We start from the raw sequence: 19389 nt of genomic DNA, 5'->3' as shown, positions 1-19389 counted from the left end.
TCTTCCCTTGGAGGGATCCCTTATATTTGAAGAACCAACATAACAGAACAAATGTCTTCACCCATACCAGTCAGTTATAAATTTCATAGTTCAATGCAAACTATTGACTCATTGTCAAAAGTGTTTAGATAGTTATTTCAGCACAACTTTTGATGTGCACTGACATCACCAGCAAATAACTGTATAACCTGTAACACTCTGGCTTCGATTTGGGCTAGTTTCAACACCTTAGTATGCATACTGGCTCACGGGCACGTGAGAAGACAAAGTTCTTTGTGTGAAATATAATGTAATATATAACATATTTAAGAAGCTCTGTTTTTGTCTGACAAATGTCTAACCACTTAGCAGTAGTATTTTTGGTGTTCTTTTAAGTCCATGTGGGCAGTGTCTGCGGGGAGGGTGAAAGGTTAAGTGTAATTCAAAAGATAAACTATATTGCTATTGTCCAACCAATTCACAAGAAGACCAAAACATGTCATATTTTATTTAACTGGTGATAAAGCACTACAGGCTGTAACAGTGATATGGAGGCTGCCAGGAATATGGTGATATTCATACCTAACTTTTGAACTTTCTACAGGCCTATTTATTTTTGACCATATTCTAAGCTTCTTGCTTTGTATTATTCTAGAATAGATCACAATAGATATTCTTTTCTTTAAATAAATTATTAAACTCCAAATCACAACAGGCCCTTTATATTTGGAGCAGATCAGATGATGTTTTTGCTATTAACAAATGAGTCTAATGGTGGTCACTCCGCTTTAATTGCGGATGCCGACACTCCCCAGGGGGATCTGCATCCTTGCCTAAATCCTAAATAAGCAAACAAAAAAACCGAGCGCAATATATATGGCGATCGATTGAAGACGGGGTGGGTCGCATTAGCTCTGGTGTTTTCTACGCAGTGGAGAGGAGGGACGGAAACCAGCTGCTGCGTCTCCACACACACACACACACACACACACACACACACACACACACACACACACACACACACACACACACACACACACACACACACACACACACCACGCCCCTCCTGACCTCCGTGGACACAGTGCCATCCACACAGAGTGGCTCTGGGTGTCCCATGGGAGCGGGGGAATGCTGGAGTGGACGAGCGGCACACGATACCCCATTGTTTGGTTTAGCAGTCACTGATCCCCGCACTCCCCTCCCCTCCCCCCCATCCCTCCCTCACCTCCTCCCTAAAAACACACGGGCTGGCCGTCTCAGCGGGTTAAATTGATTAGAAAGACGTTGGTGGTTTGACTAATCCCCCATTTTCGCCCTGACTCTCCGCTTCACCAATTTAGAAAAGCCACATTTAGACAGGCCGGTCCTGCGGGTTGGGATGATGATCACGGCCGAGCCTGTCGCACCTGTGGGGCTGAAGTGGGCGAGACGAGTCCGTCCGCAGCTTCGAAAATCCACAGCTTTCTATTGACTTGATCTGTTTCTCTGTTAAAATGTACACTTTTCGGCCAACTTTGAGTTTCACAATACTAAATGATATAGGCTAACATAAAGCGTAATAACAAGCTGAAAATGCTTGTTTGTGAGATATTTACTGGAATATTGAATTTTAAACGATACACTCTCCATTAAAGCCGTAATAACTGTGATTAGGGTATTTTTGGCAAAAGAGATTAAATGTATAGCCTAAATGTTATATGATTGGACAAATGTGCACAGCTGATTTAACAAAACATTGTCATGTGATGACACCAGAAACCTGTTTGAGCATAGCATATGACATACATAGGCTATGTCAACTCAAAATGTGTTTGATGACTTGGATGATAGCTGATCAACTACGCCACCTCCCAACATTAAATAAATAATAAATTCAAGTTTTAAATCAATATTTTCTCTTTGGGCTACTTTTAGTTTGCAGAGAAACCACCAGAAGCTTTGATGTCCTGCACATATTCAGCCATTCTGGGTCGACTAACTGAGTTTTTGAGCAAGGCACTGACAGCAGATCCTGTGTCTGCACTGACTGTAACGTTCATGTGCTGCTTCTCTTTAATTGGCCAGTCAAAGAACCAATAAGTCCATTCAAGCAACCTACTTTATAGAGCGCATCTCTCTGCATTTCAGTGGAGGAATTTTATTAAAGTGTGTCATCATATACAGATTTTTCATGGTTAAGTAGAGCTGTCAATCATGTCAGAGGAAGTGTGTGAGGGACACGGTGAAAGGGCGGAGACTCGGCAGCAGGATTCCCCAAGACTGCTCTCATAATTGGGGGAACATCTGACTTTGTCCCGCGCTGGCAGATGGTGGGGTGAGGCGGGATCCGAGGGGGGAGATTTACATCCATTGTCCAGGCGCACAAACTCCACACAGAGACAATAGTAGGCTATCGGTAAGGGGCAAAGAACCAGGGTTGGAAATAAAAAAATATTGTCAACGCCATGATGAACAGAAGAAGAAATAAATGTTTAGCCTGCAAAAAAAAAAAAAAAAAAAAAAAAAAAAAAATGCTGTTGGGCCTAAACACAAAACATAGATCAATTTCGAAACCGAGAATTACCTATTGAAACAATGATATGATTAATGTAAAATGTACGAATTACTACTACAATAATAAATTGTGCTTGGGCTTGTATAGCCCTTTTTAGGTTTATTACAGCTCACAGAGCCTTTGCATTGATCCCAATCAGCAGCTGAAGAAACTTCGTAAGACCGTATGCAAAATTAATAGGCCACGCATATTCTAACTTGCCAAATAACACACGAGGTAGACTCTTTTTATCTGCGTGATTTCTAACTGATTTCATGAGCACTTTGGCTTTGATAAGACAGTCTGTTGTATTGATTAAGAACTCATTTCGGGCCCTGTCAGGCAGCGGTCCAAACGCCAATCAGAGCGCAGCCCTGTCCGCTGCTGGCGGAGATTGATGGACCAACCAGACGGCCATTGTTGCGGCTGACACTGATGCGATGCCTCCTCAGCGGAATCACTGCGTTCAAAGGAGCAGACGGTCGAGCTGCTGAATACGCGCCTGTCGAGAGCGCACTTGTGTTAGATTTTGACTTGAATGAATAGACCAAACAGAACTTGGTGTAGGCCTACAGACTATTCAGGGCAGCGTGTAGGCCTACAGGAGAATTTAAACCCACATTTGAACACGTGGCTTTTATTTAAACACTCAGAGATGAACACATGTAAATATAAAACATGTACGCTTTTTTTTAAACGTGTCCACAATTTTGAGGTTGAATAATATGAATAATTGTAAAGCCCCCCCCCTCTCCTCGCCCACGCACGCACAAAGGGGACCTTTCGTTTGTCACACTACAAATAGGCCTAGGCCTATGCTATTTCCAAGTCACAGATGCGATAGTTTCTGCTTTAAAATGTGTAACAATTGTTTGTTTTCCCCTTATCATCCCCCTGGTTCCACGTAATGTGTTGAAAGTTTGCTGCGAGAGTTAGGCTAGTGGTTGGATGCTGAATCTGGCAGAAGTCCAAACAACGGATGCACTTTACACCAATGAGAGCATCCATTTCAACAATCGGTCCCCCATATGGCACTAAGGCCCCTCCTCCACGCTCTATCCCGGCAGAGGGTCTCATTCATGCTTCAAGAAAGCGGTTCACTGCAAGCTTCCTGGCCCTCGGATCAACTGTTTTGATCCGATCTGGCCCTCTGACAAAGGAAGACTTTCTCACCTAGGCTATAGGACAGAATATTCCGAGACGGACTCGCTCTGAAGTGTTTGAGGAGGTGAGAGCAGGTGAACATTGCGCTCGAACTGACGCTGGAGATTTGCGCTTGGACAATGCTTGCAATTAGTAGGGGAATACATTTATTATCATCGTTTCAGCCCGAAAAGAAAGTGTGAGTGGATTTTTAACTGAGGAGTCTTCTGAAAACATCATCACACCGCGTCGGTCATCTCTTTGTCAAAGCTGTGGAGGAGCGCAGTGCCTTCGGGTGTTTGCGAAGTGCTTTTAGCTCGCCAGCTCAGTTTTTTTCTTCTTCTTAAGTTCAAAAAAGTGCACCCAAACGCACAGGACAGGGCTTAAATGTTCGGGATCCAGGAGCATCTGATGCGAGAAGTGAGCGGATTAAAAGAGAGAAGTCTTGGAGAGGAGATGGATCCCGTTCGGTCGTGGGTGCGTAATGTCGGGGTTGTGGATGCGAACGTAGCGGCGCAAAGGTACAGTACAAACCCAGCTGATCTATTGACGTTAGACTACCTTCTCACCACTTCTTTTCATCAGTTGCGCTCAGACTTGTTGGCAACGTGACAGCATTTATTTTCATAATCAGCATCATGAGCACAATATAGTTTATGATGTGTGAATTTTGAGCAGGCGTCCATCAAAAAAGACCTGCAAACTATGCTACTTGTTGCAAAATATGACACGAGTCCCCTTTAAACCTCTTTGCCCCAAATTCATAAAACGTCTTTAAATATGATGAAAGAACAACACTTGATATTGTTATTATTTTTAAAGCAATAAAAGGTTATATATGCACACAAGGCAAGTAAGCCCATATTCCCAACACTATTAATCATAACTATAGCCTATTAGACTTTAACATTAAGTCACACAAATTAGACAATTTACTCTTGTGCAAAAGGTCAATTTAAATATTAAGTTTAGACTACACAATTTGAGATACTTTGAAAACCAGGAGCCTATGTGCCTAAAGCTGATTTCCCCCCGTGTAGTTATTTTAGTTGATGTAGCTGAAAAACACCTTTTTCTTCAGTGGCCTCACTTTACATTTATGATTATTCCTTTTTATCAGCAGAAGTATTACACGGGTTTTCTATTGTTTTTCACATTTAGTTTTTCACATTTACAAAGTTGTTCAACTATCATCTTCACGTTTTTTATTTCTTTACCGACACACACACACACACACACACACACACACACACACACACACACACACACACACACACACACACACACACACACACACACACACACACACACACACACACACACACACCAATGTCCAAAGTTTAGGGACAGAGTCAGACAAGCGCAGCAGCGTTTTCAAGAAAAAAGAAAGCAATAGTTGATTAGTTTAATACATAGGCTACGTCTTAATAGATAACAGCAATTAGTAAGTATATGGCGCAATTCATGCTGTATTTCTGTTATTTGATATTATGGAGTATTTTATTGAAAGTTAAAATGTAATTCAAATATCTTGATTGTATTACTTTATCCAAAAAACTAGCAACAACAATAAAAAAACTCGTCGTTTTAAAAGAAACGTTTAATGCTGTCACGAAAAATCTAAGTTTTGAGTTATCTGAAAGATATAAATGGCCCATTTTAGATTGAAGTTAAATTTATAGAAACACTGTACGGACTATGTGACCTGCACGGGGAATATGCCTAAATATTTAAGTTATTTAAATGTAACATTGAGTAGCCTATTTACACTTAGTAGGTAGCCTATATTTTAACCAAGATGCTCCACCATCAGCCCTAAAGTGTTGATATTATTGCCGACTTTTCAGTTTTCAAGCTAAAATATAGTTTCAAGTTTTGCTTTTCCTGTTTTTCCAGGCCAGACAAGAAAAAACTTCTTAAAGATATGGAGAAAGCAAAATATTTATAAATGATATATTCTTTTATGTATATATATATATATATATGTTTTTGTTTGTTTTTGTTTTTTATTTCTATTGACTATTGAAAATTATTGTATGGATAAACTGAAGGCCTCAACCATTGGAGAACAAAAAAAACTTTGCAACCAAATATGGAAAATTAAATTATTTTAAAAGCGACTTTAATATTTGAATAACTGCCTTTGAAGTGCAAGAAAATCGAAAATATTTCAAAAGCATGTTAATTGAGTTTTCATGATTTACTACAAGCAGAGAAAAGTCTTTGTTTTTGCTTTATTTAGATTTGAGAACTATTTTCAACTACCAATGGATTATATTGTTAGATGGTAATTTAATTAGAAATAACCTTTGTATTTATCAGTATAACTCAGTCTATATATATACTATTATAACACAATATGAATGTCTGTAGAGCTGACTGTCTCTTCCTGTTGTGTCCTCAGTGGAGTTGCTTTGTCAAGAGCTCATTTTGAGAAGCAGCCGCCCTCAAATCTCCGAAAGTCCAACTTCTTCCACTTTGTCCTGGCGCTCTATGACAGACACGGCCAACCTGTGGAGGTGGAGAGGACTTCGTTTGTGGACTTTGTTGAGCATGACAAGGTGTGTTAGTTTTTCTGATTGCCTGTATGCCGTAATGATTATTTGAGGATGTCGTTAATACATCATCTTTACAGTTATTTCAAGGACTTTTTTAACACTCAAAACATAAATCTGGGGTAGTATTGTCTGAAAAACTCTGAATAACAACAGCAACAGAATGTATTAGTGATATGGTTCAGCTGTAACCAGGTGCTCAACTTGATCTTCCCCATCCCCAGTAAAGCCAAGCATATCGAACAGCTGACGGCTACATGTTTACATAAGATCTACCCTGAATGAGCTGATGATGTGGGATTGAAAAAGAATATCTAATGACTAATTAGCAACTTGCCTCATTAGGAGGACATCTCTACTTTTTAAAATGCAAATTATGCTAGCTCCTGTTAAGTTATACAGGGAACTAATCATCAAAGTCTCTTTTCCTTCATGCCCCCCCTCCCATACTCTAAATACTGCTGTGGGGGGGAGCTGGATTCCTCAGGTTGGACCAGACCAAAATAAGGAAGGGTGCAGTGTGGAGACAGAGTTAGAAAGAGACTGCCTGGAGTGGGAGCCTTATGCCCAGTGTTGATGGATGTTTCTGCCTTGTGGTGAGGGGAGTGAGAGCCTCCTAAACTGGCAAAAGATCTCCCCTGTGTGAAAGACAAGAAGACATCGTCCTGTCAGCTGAAGTTCAAACATAGTTTTACTATGAATTTCATGGGCAGGGAGGGAGGGAGAGGGTGGGTGGCAGTGCTAACGCCAGGGCTAAAAGCTGTCTGTCTGCTCCCCTTTGTGCCACACAGGCCAGCGTAGAGTAATATGACGGCAGTGGAGGAGTTCATTTTCTGCATGGTTACCCTGGCATCTGTTTTTGCTTTGTAATTATGCAGAGGTAGAACGATGGCAAAGCGAAATAAATGTTCCTCTGTGTATATTCACAAAACTTATGAAGCTAGGCATCCATCTATCTCCTGACGTTAAGTCTCAATTTCACTTTTGATATGAAGTTTGGAGCTCTGTTACTTTCCAACTTATCTCCATACATCTTAATTTCCCCCTCTCCTCACGACTGTCTCCTTTTCCCAGTTTCTCTACTTCCCTTCTCCTCGTTCTCTTTCCTCGTCTCTCGCGCTCGTCTCTGTGATGCCAGCCTCCTGGGTTATTCGACCAGAGAGCATTCCTTTGAGACCACTTAGAAAGACCAGTAGAGGTAGAAGAAGAGAAAGAAAGAGGGGGAACAAGAGACGGAGAGGGGAGAGAAGGAAGAAGTGAGAGGCTAGTGGAGAGCCTGGGGGAGGGAGGAAAGCGGAAAGGAAGTTTTTCTGTCAAGGTCGACTGCTGCTCAGTCTCACATACAGTACTTTCCACACTTTGCACACACGCGCGCGCACACACACACACACACACACACACACACACACACACACACACACACACACACGCACACACACGCACATATAACCATGCCTGTACTACCTCATTGCAAGGAGGACCACTGCATTTGATCTTAAGGTTTTTAGGAGTTTACATCAGACATGATAGTTCAACCACTACAAAGAACATCTGACTCAAGGTTAAGCACTCGGCTCTTGAACACAACGAAAGGTCCCACATGGGCTCTGAGCCTACAACCCTCTGATCTCCATGCTGCTCCCATGGAAGGGCGAGCTGCAGGATTAGGAGAGCCCCGCTGTGCTTAACACTGCGTGGGGATGCTCAGCTCTACTTATCTGTGCCTCAAATGTGCCTAACTGCATGCTCTGCATTTGTCTCTGTGTCTGTCCTTTCTCTTTCCAAGGAGCAGACGGGAGAAAAGACCAACAACGGCACTCACTACAAGCTACAGCTCCTCTACAGCAACGGTGAGTACAGTCAAACATTCAGAGTTTTCAGATTATGGGTTGATTCTTTGCCTCTTGAGGTGTCTAATTTGATTATTTAGACGACAGCGGTGCAGGAGTTGAAAAAAGGTCAGGGGTGACACCAGCGGTACTAACATGACACACACCTTTCCACTTAAGTAATCTTCCTCAACATCCTTACCTCACCTCTCCTCTCTGAGCTCATCAATTTCCTTCTGCTCATCGTCTAATCACTGGGCTTGTACAATTTAACGTTCAGCTCTGTGAGGAGCCACTGGGCCCATGTATGGGAAAATGAGGTACATGGTGCCACCCCACCCCAACCCCCTCTCACCCCCCCAACTCCTCCAACCCCCCATAGTGCTTCCACATCAGATCGAGGGATACAGTACGTAGAGAAATTTGGGTCCCATGAGCCACTGCTGCCCCTACTCTGCCATCGCAGTGGAACCCATGGGAGAGAAGATAAAAGACATGTTCCAGAGCTACCCCCTCATACACCCACCATACACACACTAACACACACACACACACACACATACATACAAGCACACCAAAAGCACTTCCTCTGCATCCCCTCCTCTCATCCCCTTCCCCCACGCGATATCAAAGGCATCTCGATCGAGACTTTGATGAGAGAAACACATTTTGAAAGCAATACTCTCCAAAGTCTCTATAAAAAAAAATACTCGGTTAATGCGCTCTTCTCTGAAGAAGCAATTCATTACATGTGGTTTCCCTATCTTGTGTGATTTACAGTGGAGGTTTTAAAGCATCCACAGATTCAGAGACACACCTGCTTACATAGAAACGAGAGACAATGTTTAAAAGACATTCGCTCCTCCCTCAATTAAACCCCTTAACAACTGATCAGGTGCTATTTTACCTGTTGGTGTATAACTCTAATCTCCAGTCAGTCATGTAAACTTGGGAATAAATCAGAAGTTAACTGAAAAATATCCCAAAAAAGAACAGTTTGACAAACGTGAGAATGTGGTTGTAAATTCTGGCCTCATAACCGAACATGACATATTCATCAAAAATCAAATAACTCTCAATCCCCTCAGAAACCATCAGAGAGAAAATACAAACTGCTTGCCAATCTTATTCCTCCATGTTGGCTGGAAAGAGTTCAATGCTTTTTGAGCTTGTCCAGAGTTTGAGATAAATGAAAAAGATTAATGTCATACATCTTTCCATTTTATTTTGAGAATCCTCATCATGTACTTTTTTATCAACTGGTGAGAGGGAGTTTAGGAGTTTCAGTGCCGTTTCAGTTGCTTTATTTATAGCAACAGTATTTAGTATTTAGAAATTCGGGTTGAGCTTGATCTCTCCTCTACTTCTAATTTCCAATTAAATAGAAGGAGTCTCTTGTCTGTATGCCTGGCCTTCAATTTTCTTGACAATCGTTCATCCGATCAACTTGCTCAGGACCCAAGGAAGTGCAGTGTAGAGTGCAAGCTCTAGAGATCTTCAGGACATATTTATTAGTGCGTTATGTACACACCATAGCTATGATATATAATGGGATAGAAAGGATAGGGTAACACCTCTGACACATCCACCAAATGAGAGAAAATGTACCTCGTTCAACCCGGAAACTGCAGCAAAACGGTGCACACAGTTTTCAGATTGACCGTGCCCAATGACGGTATGTCAGCGTGGCTCCACCATTCTCAGGTATGTGAAATAGAAACACATCCAACTTGCTAACGCACATTCAACGGCATCACCCAGATGTGCCGATCACCGAGATGATAAAGGTTTGGGTGCTTTGAATGTTTAGTGGGGGTGACACTGAAACACTCCTCCTAATGCACAAGTTTGATTTTGTTTTATTTTATGTATTTTGGTATTTTGAGTTTAAGAGATGTTTTTTTTTAGTTTTTTGGCATATTGTGACCTATTGCCTTTTTGTTAAGTGTCGATACAGTGTAATACACAAGTGTCTGACATGTTCCTTACTTTTATAATGAAAATAGTTTAACAAAGTTGCCAGTGGGCAAAATGTTACCTCTCCAACAAGAGGGATTTGTCTGTCTTTGACACTTGCCCTACTGTCCCTTCAAAATAAATGAAGAATATACTTTTGTTGTTTTTTGCCCCCGCTGTACCGAGCTCGCACCAAACCGTGACTCTTCAACCAGGTTATGAACCGAACCGTGACTCTTGTGTACCGTTACACCCATAGACTGTATAAAAGAAGTTGACGTTGTGACATCACCCATCGGTTTGTGGACTGCATTTTGAAGCCTTGAGTTTAAAATTTTGTCTTGGTCTTTTGGAGCCAGAAGTCACCATATTTGGACGAGAGGGTGGAGCTGGGGAGGAGCGCTAAGTTAAATGCTAAGTTACCAGCTAACACTAGCACAGGTTGGTTAGCAAGGTGCATCCATAATTCACATTAACATAAGCTATTACTTAGGATGCTAATTTTTGCTAGCAAAAAACAATCAAAATGTATCCTACTTACCAGAAAAATGAACCGCCAACTCGTTAAGAGTTTCTTTTTAGTACAACGAACGAACAAGACATTTTTAGGATCTAAACTTTATTTACAATAAACTTTGATGAACTGAAAAGGCTTAAATTTCAAAGACGAAAACACAGATAACACCCATAAAGAAGTTCCTGCCTATTTAAATGTACACAGTGCCATGGATATGCTTGGGCCTGATTGAAAGATCTCTACATAGCAACTTGTCAATAGCAAGGTAGCCACACCATAAGCATAGCCTGCTTATCGTCTATAATTTACAAAATTAACATCATGCTAGGACTAACTAAGGAGTGAGACCATAAACTCATTAAGAAAACGTATACTGAGGTAATAGAACAAGTGAGAAGTAGGTTCAGACGTCTATCGGACGTTGTTTTTGCAACCAGTGGAGTCGCCCTCTGCTGACCATTAGAAAGAATGCAGATTTTAGGCGCTACCGCATTTTCTCAGAGCCGAATGTTGCCGCTTGGTTACACTGTAGCCTACTGTGTCTCGCTATAGTACATTCAAGAACAGATGATGAAGACCAAGCAGGAGACCAGACATGTTACACTGTAGCAAACTCAAACATTTCAAGCATCAGCGATGTAACTTTTTGGAATTAACGCGTTTGTTCCTCGAAAAGTCTCGTCCCAAATAGTTAGCTGTTATCAAATGACGCGTATGCTTTAGCATTCATTGCAGGCCAAGCGGTCTGCCCGTGCAACCACCGCTGGACAATCACTGCAGACTAAAGCACTGAGGGCAAGAGATCATACATTTTTACATATTTTTCAGTAAACCCTTCCTCATGCATAATAACAACCAATTTCTGTTTGCAGGGGTTCGCACAGAGCAGGATCTTTACGCACGACTTATTGACTCTGTCACGAAACAGGTTGGTAAACCTTCCTTAAGTCTCAGCTATATAAGTAAGACTTTATTCTACATGAAACTGAATCTGTCCCTTATTTCCTCTTTTCAGCCCATAGCGTATGAGGGACAAAACAAAAATCCAGAAATGTGCAGAGTTCTGCTTACACACGAGGTTATGTGCAGGTGAGTCTTATACACACACACACACACACACACACACACACACACACACACAAACACGCATGCTCATTCAAAGCGTCACCCACAGGGACGAAATCCAAATATCCATTACTCTCCTTCACTCTGCATATACCTTTTTCACGGCACACATGTTGACATGTCACAGTAGGAGAAGCACAGGTGTATTTAACACCATTACTGATGGCTGCATTCCACTTAGGAGAGGCCCTGGTATTGTTCATACTGACTCACTGAAACAGCTTACTGGGACACTTGATGGAATTGAGCCATCGTTAAGGTTATCAATTTCAGCTGGGCTTTTCCTACTATGACAAGTCAAAATGTCTGCTGTGAAAAAAGTCCATTGTCCAGTTAGCTTGAAATGTGGTTTTGGGATGATGCTTAGGGCTCTACTTTTAAAAAAAAACTAGACTGTGGTTGAATTATAAGTCTAGCCTGTCTGTCATCATCCTTGTTACAGTGGTAGCCCCCCTCTCCCCCATTGCTTTTTGCTGTAACGCAGCATGTCCCTGGCCAGCTCCTGTTTCTTCCTGGAGCTCCTCACTCTCTGGCATGGTGTTTTGCAGCCAGACCTCAGCTGACAGCAGCAGACATACTTTTGGGGAACAATCTACCTTTCCCTCATCGAAATGTAATTCAAGCTTAGTTTAGCCAAGACCTCATGTTTGAAGTTTGTCAACATGTAATGACAAGTGTAGTGGTTTACTCCCAGTGTCACAGCCAGTGTTACAAAGAGTTGTTATAAAAGTGAGTTTAAAAAATACCTAGTTGTGGCTTAGAGACCAGAAGGTTTTAGTTAGTGTTTGGTGAATCAAGAAAATAGGTGAACACAGGGTTATGGATGGAGAAGAAGCTGAAGAGAGCGGTCTGGAAGTGGGGCAGTGACCCAGGATTTGATGGCAGCAGGGGAAAGGATAGGGGGCTGGGCCATGGGGAGAGGGGATAAGACGGAGTGGGCTTTGCCATTGTGTAGCCAGCAGATGCCCGAATGTGACTCACAGCTGGCTAATAACAGAGCCGAAGAGGCAGAGGGCAAGCGTCACAGCTGGGGAGTGAGGCCGTCTGACAGGGGGGGGAGGGGGGGGCAGGGCAGGGCCAAGCTGGGACACGAGAGGGGTGAGGCGAGGTGTAGGGGTGGCAGATGGTTAGGGGTGGGGGCACTTTTGTTATGCAGTGAAGGGGACTTTGGGGAGGGGGGGCTGGGTGGCCAGCAGGCTCCTCGGACAGGACTGCTGACGAATGGTAGGATGTTGTGCGACTGTGTGTGTGTGTGTGTGTGTGTGTGTGTGTGTGTGTGTGTGTGTGTGTGTGTGTGTGTGTGTGTGTGTGTGTGTGTGTGTTAGCGCAATGAGGCTGCGTGGGGGTTGAGTTTGATTTCGAAATCAATGTGACAGATTGCCTGGCTGGCTTTTCACTTTTGAATAGTCTCTCACTGTTTGTAGGGTGTGTTGTTGTACCTTTTCTTCCTCTTTTATTCTTTTGTCTATTCTTCCCCTCCCCTCTCATGCCTCCTTTGTGTGCTCCTGGATCTTGGCCGACTGCGGGGCATAGTAGTCTGAGCCCGTTGGATGTGGATGGGCCAGACAAATGATGTCTCCTCCTATTTAATTTGTTGTTGTTGTTTTTTTGCTCCGCTGACTTTTTCATTTTTTTCTGTTTCTTTTAACTGCCCATTCAGCCGCTGTTGTGAGAAGAAAAGTTGTGGCAACCGAAACGAGACGCCCTCTGACCCAGTCATCATTGACAGGTAATGAGATCAAATCATGTCCCATACAGTCAAACCACATCAAACAAGCACCTCTGCATGCTAAATGTTCAGGTTGCCCATTTTTGGACATATGCACCTACACAGTCACAAAAAAAGAGAGAAATGTTGTTGTAATGAGATCTCACCAATCAGCTGTTGCATTTACTTAAACCAAGTGAGAGGAGTATCTGCATGGCCGAGTATAAACCCCAGTTACAACACATGCATGGATGGATGTGTGGGCTGTATGTATACATATTTACAACATAAGGATAAGTGTTTCTGCCATATCAGTTACACTGAATGAATGCAAGGAGGCTACAGCATAAAATATCTGTGTCCATGTCTGTCTCCCATGTGTTTCTCTCTCTTCAGCTTTCTGTTTATCTGTTGATCTATCTTCACCCTGCTGGGATCTGTTTCAGTTTGGTCACTCATTACGTTTAACAGCCAACATTAGCTACACCTGAAATCTGCCAAAAACTTGTGGAATCTTTCATGTGGATCTTTCATACCACCAGACAGGCTCACATATGTAGTACATGTTCACCCTGACAGCCAGTTATCAGGCTTAAAGGCGGATGACCCCCGCAGTAATCAGCGTGTGTGAGGGCCTTCACGTGCGAGGGATTTCGGAGGTCTCGCACTGTCTGCCTGGCATTAACCAGTGTGATGAATGCTCATAAGCAGACCGCATGTGAAATACTTTCTCTGTGATGTCATGGACGCAACCTTCATCTCCTCTCCCTCCTCTCTCCTTCCTTCTCTCCTTCCCTGCAATCGTCTGTCTAGAAAACACTCACTTCATATACGTCAAGGACCCTTTACTTTCCCCTCCTCAGTTCAAGCTGGCTGGCTGTTGACAGTGTGTCTCAAAGGATCTCCGCTGAAGATAGTTTTCATATAATGGAAAAAATTGGGCTGTTGTCTTTTGAATTTTCCCAGAATACCTAGGAGCAGCTGCTTTTTGCATTTACTGTAGCACATTACTCACCCAATATCCCCCTCCGCACCCCTATTAAACTTCCTCCTAACATGGCTAAACCTTTCAAAATTTGTTTGTAAGTAGCTCGGCGGCGGTGGGCTGGTGAGGAAAGAGCAATCTATATGATTCTGTGCGTGTGTGTGTGTGTGTGTGTGTGTGTGTGTGTGTGTGTGTGTGTGTGTGTGTGTGTGTGTGTGTGTGTGTGCAGGCTGGTGTGCGGCTGTGAGGATTGATTTAAATGGACTCATTGACCTACTGTACTCTCTAATCACACTGGGCATATCCCGTCCTGATTGGGGCTTCTCTGTCTTGACTGGCCTGCGAAATCCTCTCCTCAGGGAGCAGCCTATTAGCAGCCAGTTAATTTCTGATAAGCCAATGGAATTTTTACGTGGCCCTGTGCCCTCTTATCCCACCTTGTGTGCACTTTCTCATTTGACTGTACTGTATGCATGTACACCACGCTCTAAAAAAGATTGACAGATGTGTGTGTTCAGAGCATGTATACACTGTTTGTGTGAACACAAACGGATGTATATTTTCATGTGTGTGGGATCCTTGCATGTTTATTTATGTATGTATATGGATGTATGTACGATTGTCTATGTTTCCTCGTGACCCTTACTTTGACCTTTTTCCTAGTCACTGCTTGGGTATTAAATTATTCATGTGTGTATGTGTGTGTGTGTGTGTGTGTGTGTGTGTGTGTGTGAAACCTATGTGCATTTGTGCGTGTGTGTGTGTGTGTGTGTGTGTGGAGGAGACGGTCTGTTTCTGTGGCTCCAGTAATCAGCCTCCTGCTCCCAGCCCCAACACCTGTTCTCCAATTAACATGCAGCGTGCTGGGGCCCACTCGCTGCTATCGCCCAGCCACTGCTTTCTACCCCTTCTTCCCTTTCTCTTTTTTCTCTCACCCTCAGCCCCACACTCCCTTACTCCCCGCCTCGCCTTGTATCTGTACTACTGCACACCCCTCTCGCTCTTTCCGTTTGCTCTCACATGCTCCTACTGTGCGCCTACTTCTTCACTCCCTATTGCCTAATTCCCCTGCTCATCTTCTTTTTCCAAGTTACAATCTCCTCCACCCCCCCCCCTTTAGCCTGTCTAATTTTGCCATAATTAGGCGGTGTCATTAGGACACCTACCCAAGCACAAGGGAGTTTGCAATTCCCCAAACGGCCCAAACCCCCTCTTTTCTAATCTCCTTTCCATATTGTTTCAGTTTTCTCTCCCCCTTCTCCTGCTGCTGCTGCTCCCCCCTCCGCCTCCTCTTCTCCCTAATCCTGATTTGAGTGAAAGGAAAGAGAGAGGAGATCACAGCTGATCCATAGGGAGGGGTGAAGGGATAGAGGGTGGAGGGACCAAGGGATGAAGAGGGCAAGGGCAGTCGTTGACAAAGAAATGACTCTTAAGTTGCCTATGGGAGAGAATTATCTAATGCCCCGCTGCCTGCTGTGTCTAATAGTTTTACAATTGTATAATCTTAACATTGGTGAACCGCTACACTCATGTGACTTCTCTGTTTGGAGAGTGTCAGAGTATCAGTCAAAGATAGACTGATGGACTGGCTTGTTCACTGAATGGATGATCGATCAGTTAGACAGATAAATTGATTCCTCTGGGCTCATCACCATCAATCTTCACTAACCTCTCAAACTCATGCAATCAGTGTTTTTATACTTTTCTATTTTGTAATGTAACATTTTTACATTTGGCCATAATATTGTTGTATTGTGTGGTGGCTTGTTTTACAGTTAGTGTTGAAGCAACTAGTGGATCAATTGGTTAATTGACAATTCATTGACATCAATTTTTTCAAATTGATTGATTGTTTAGGTCATTTATCAAGCAAAAATGCTAGTTCCATCTCCTCAAAAGTGAAAATCTGCTGCTCTTCTCAGTTTTATACTTTTAAGTTTTAATTCATTAAACTGATATCAATAATCAACTTATCAATGAAAGGAAAAATATAAAAAGCCCTAAGTATAATACTAATGTTGTTTTACTCTGTAAAGCTCCTCTTCTCTGAGAAGTATTAACTCAGGCAGATCTGTTAATGGTGGCATTATTGCCATGCTGACCTCTGACCTCTGAGAAACTATATTGGTTCTGGGCCAAAGCTGGCCTCTGTATTTATGAGTGGACCATGGGTTTACAATGGAGACAAGCAGATGTCAGTATTAGTATTAGACTGTGTGGTTTGGATGGGAGGGTGGTCAGTGCTCAGTGGGAGTGTGTGCTTTTATATTTGGTTAAGAAGCTGAGATCAATAGTTGGTCATAAGGAGTGTGTGGAGGGATCCATCGTAAGGAAAAAGCCTTGTGAGGTGTGTGTGTGTGTGTGTGTGTGTGTGTGTGTGTGTGTGTGTGTGTGTGTGTGTGTGTGTGTGGGGGGGTGATCAATGGCAAGCACTATCTCACTAATTGATCGTGTTTCCAAGAGGGGTCTTTTTTAACAAGCCGGCGCTCAGAGAAAAGAAGAATAATCAATAGGAATTTTCCAATGTTGTCAATATGGCTCTCCCCTCCCCTTGACTCAAAATGAGCTCACAAAGACTCACACATACTCGTGCATATCAGCCTTTGAATTTCAAATACTGAACTAAAAAACAAAACCTTCATCTGGAATGCAAGTACCATTGTCTTTTGTGCTTTCTTTTAAATAGTTGCTTTCTGAGTTGATCATTTTACTATTTGAGCAATGATTAGTTGTCCTGGGCTTGACTTCAGATGCTCGGCTCCAAGAGGAATCCATTACTCTTAATCTTAGGTTGTGGGTTGTATTGATCTGTTTATAGTCTTGGTTCTAGTTATGTGCATGTACCACAGCTTTGTTTATATATATATAACTAGTCAGTGCAGGTCTCCCCCTTCACCCCCCCCATCTCCAGTCCTAATCGATGTGTAGTAGATAGTACAAAATCGCCCAGCTGAATGTTTATTATTTTAATTCTCAAATTCTCTGTATTTTTCCTACACAATGACAATTTCCATTATGATAACGTACAGACACACATGCACACAGTCCCAGTTCTGCAGTGCAGTTAAACCGCATGTCTTTTATAGTTCTTTACGGATTAACACTGTCTGGACAGTTTGACAATAAATTATACAGATATCATTTGTTGATGTATGTAAATGCCTCTGGTGTATCAGAGAGGCAGTCTGACCATCTGTTTCCATGTTAGTCCATTCGCCTGTTTGTGTCTGCGCGTCTTAAAATAATTAAAAACAAATAACAGTATATGATGATGCGGGCCACTTCCCTCTGTGCCTCTGAATCGTCTTTCACTGCCTGTTCTTACAGCAGGACAGATAGTTTCTCCTTGTATTGCAAATTGAGGGGAACACCAGTCTACTCATTCTTCAGCTTCAACCAAAAAGAAAATAGAAGCTTCAAGTCTTTGGGAAAAGAACATTAAACTATCAGCCAAAGAATAAATGCAGTAACATTTGTTGGACTGTGTCAGGGGTCGAATTCTTCCCCTTTCCCAGATGCATACTTACACACTGCCGCCAAGTCGCCCTGTTAGGTCATCATATATGCACTTGAGAGTTTTATGTGTAAGACAACAATGTCATTTTAGGAGATTGTTTCTCATACTCCCAGTATAAGATTCTCCTTTAGCTGTAGAGTGGAACTCATACTTAAGCTTTCTTTGTTGATACTGGCATGCTGTACCTGTACTCCCATTACCTTTTCTATTACATTTTATTAAAGATGACTTGTCTAAAGGTGTGAGGGGCAGTGAACCATCCCATTGTGTAGCCAATAACGTTTTTTAAGAAATAAAATTTGAGTTTCTAATGTCCCTCCTGTTTTTTTTAAAATATATTTTACTCTGAAACAGGATGTTGGGGCGGGCCAATCATCAGAAAAGAGGACTTTTTGTGTGAAGTAGCTAAAAAAAAAAGGCAGTCTCTTGACAATAGCTGTTGTGGATCACTCTCCTACTCTGTCATCCAACTTACAGAGGATGTGGAGGAGGTGCTTTTCTATCGTCCATATTTGAGTTTTGGCCACGGAAAGAGCTGCAGATGATGTTCGCAAAGTTGCTGCAAACTGAAACAGACCCTCTTCTTAAAAAAACTAACTGGATATGTAAGCATTTATGGAGAGACCACTGTGTTCTCATTGAACACAGTATCGAAAAAAACCTGGGGCTTGTTTGATTATGCATTACAACCTATCCTGATATATATTGAAGGATACTACATGTAGTGTCTTTATTTACCCAGGGCGGGCTGAAAACCAATTTTGTGAGCAGTCACTTTATTTAATTTTTTTTAGGTGTAGCATGAAAATTGTTGCTATGCTAACCTGGAGTTTAATATACATTGCACACTATGTTATAATATCAAATTGAAATTAATATGTTCCAACTAATCAGAAAAAAAAGTATTTTATACTTTGCTTAGGATACTGGCCAAATTATAAGCAAACTCAGAATTCACTCCACAGACGATAAGCCAAGATAATGTCGTAGTGTTGCTGGATTGCACTCACAATCTGAAAAATCACAGTGATGCTGATATTAATATGTATGCATAAATTACCTGTGTGCCACACATACATACATGCACAGAGACAAAGTCAGGCACACTGGTCCCTTCAGTCTGCTGTCACAGGTCTCTCCCTGTTGGGTTAGTACTGTCCAGTCCCTCCAGGCCCCCTGTCAGCGAGCACCTCAGGCAGGGGGCCAGGCAGCGTGGCGACAGGGCCCTGAGGCTCCAGTGCACACCGCCTCACACAGCGGAGCAGCACACAGGCTGGACCACTGAGCAGCTGGCACAGGACCGCAGGGATGGCTCCTCCCTTGGGGCAATGCAAGGGGGAGGATGACAGAAAGACAGACAGAGATGCTGCAATGTCTCGAATATCAAATTCACTGACAGGTACTGCTTCGTACAGTGGGAGCGTCACTCAGAGTTAGACTGCTGAAAATGAGATCAGGGACCTTTTGTGGGGCCACTAGCTTTCTGCGATGTGGTCTCATGTGAACTGGGAAGATCCTGGACTCCTGTGTGCACAGGAA

General features: G+C 42.6%; 1 protein-coding gene across 2 annotated transcripts in view; it reads left to right on the top strand.

The window, feature by feature from the left end:
* Positions 1-4045: 4045 nt before the first annotated feature.
* The window catches only part of ebf2 (EBF transcription factor 2), a 31545-nt gene continuing 16201 nt past the window's right edge, over positions 4046-19389 (top strand). The window contains exons 1-6 of one of the 2 annotated variants that reach the window (XM_028577941.1): positions 4046-4179; positions 6063-6219; positions 8006-8063; positions 11388-11443; positions 11531-11604; positions 13301-13369. In XM_028577941.1, coding sequence (XP_028433742.1) covers positions 4046-4179; positions 6063-6219; positions 8006-8063; positions 11388-11443; positions 11531-11604; positions 13301-13369 — 548 coding nt within the window. Of the gene's footprint in view, positions 4180-6062; positions 6220-7999; positions 8064-11387; positions 11444-11530; positions 11605-13300; positions 13370-19389 lie in introns of both variants that reach the window. The other variant, XM_028577940.1, reaches the window with a different exon arrangement.

The sequence above is a fragment of the Perca flavescens genome, chromosome 5 (genome assembly GCF_004354835.1).
Source record: "Perca flavescens isolate YP-PL-M2 chromosome 5, PFLA_1.0, whole genome shotgun sequence".
NCBI classification, from domain to species: Eukaryota; Metazoa; Chordata; class Actinopteri; order Perciformes; family Percidae; genus Perca; species Perca flavescens.
The sequence above is the reverse complement of the archived record's forward strand: the minus strand, read 5'-3'. Positions and strand labels throughout refer to the sequence as shown.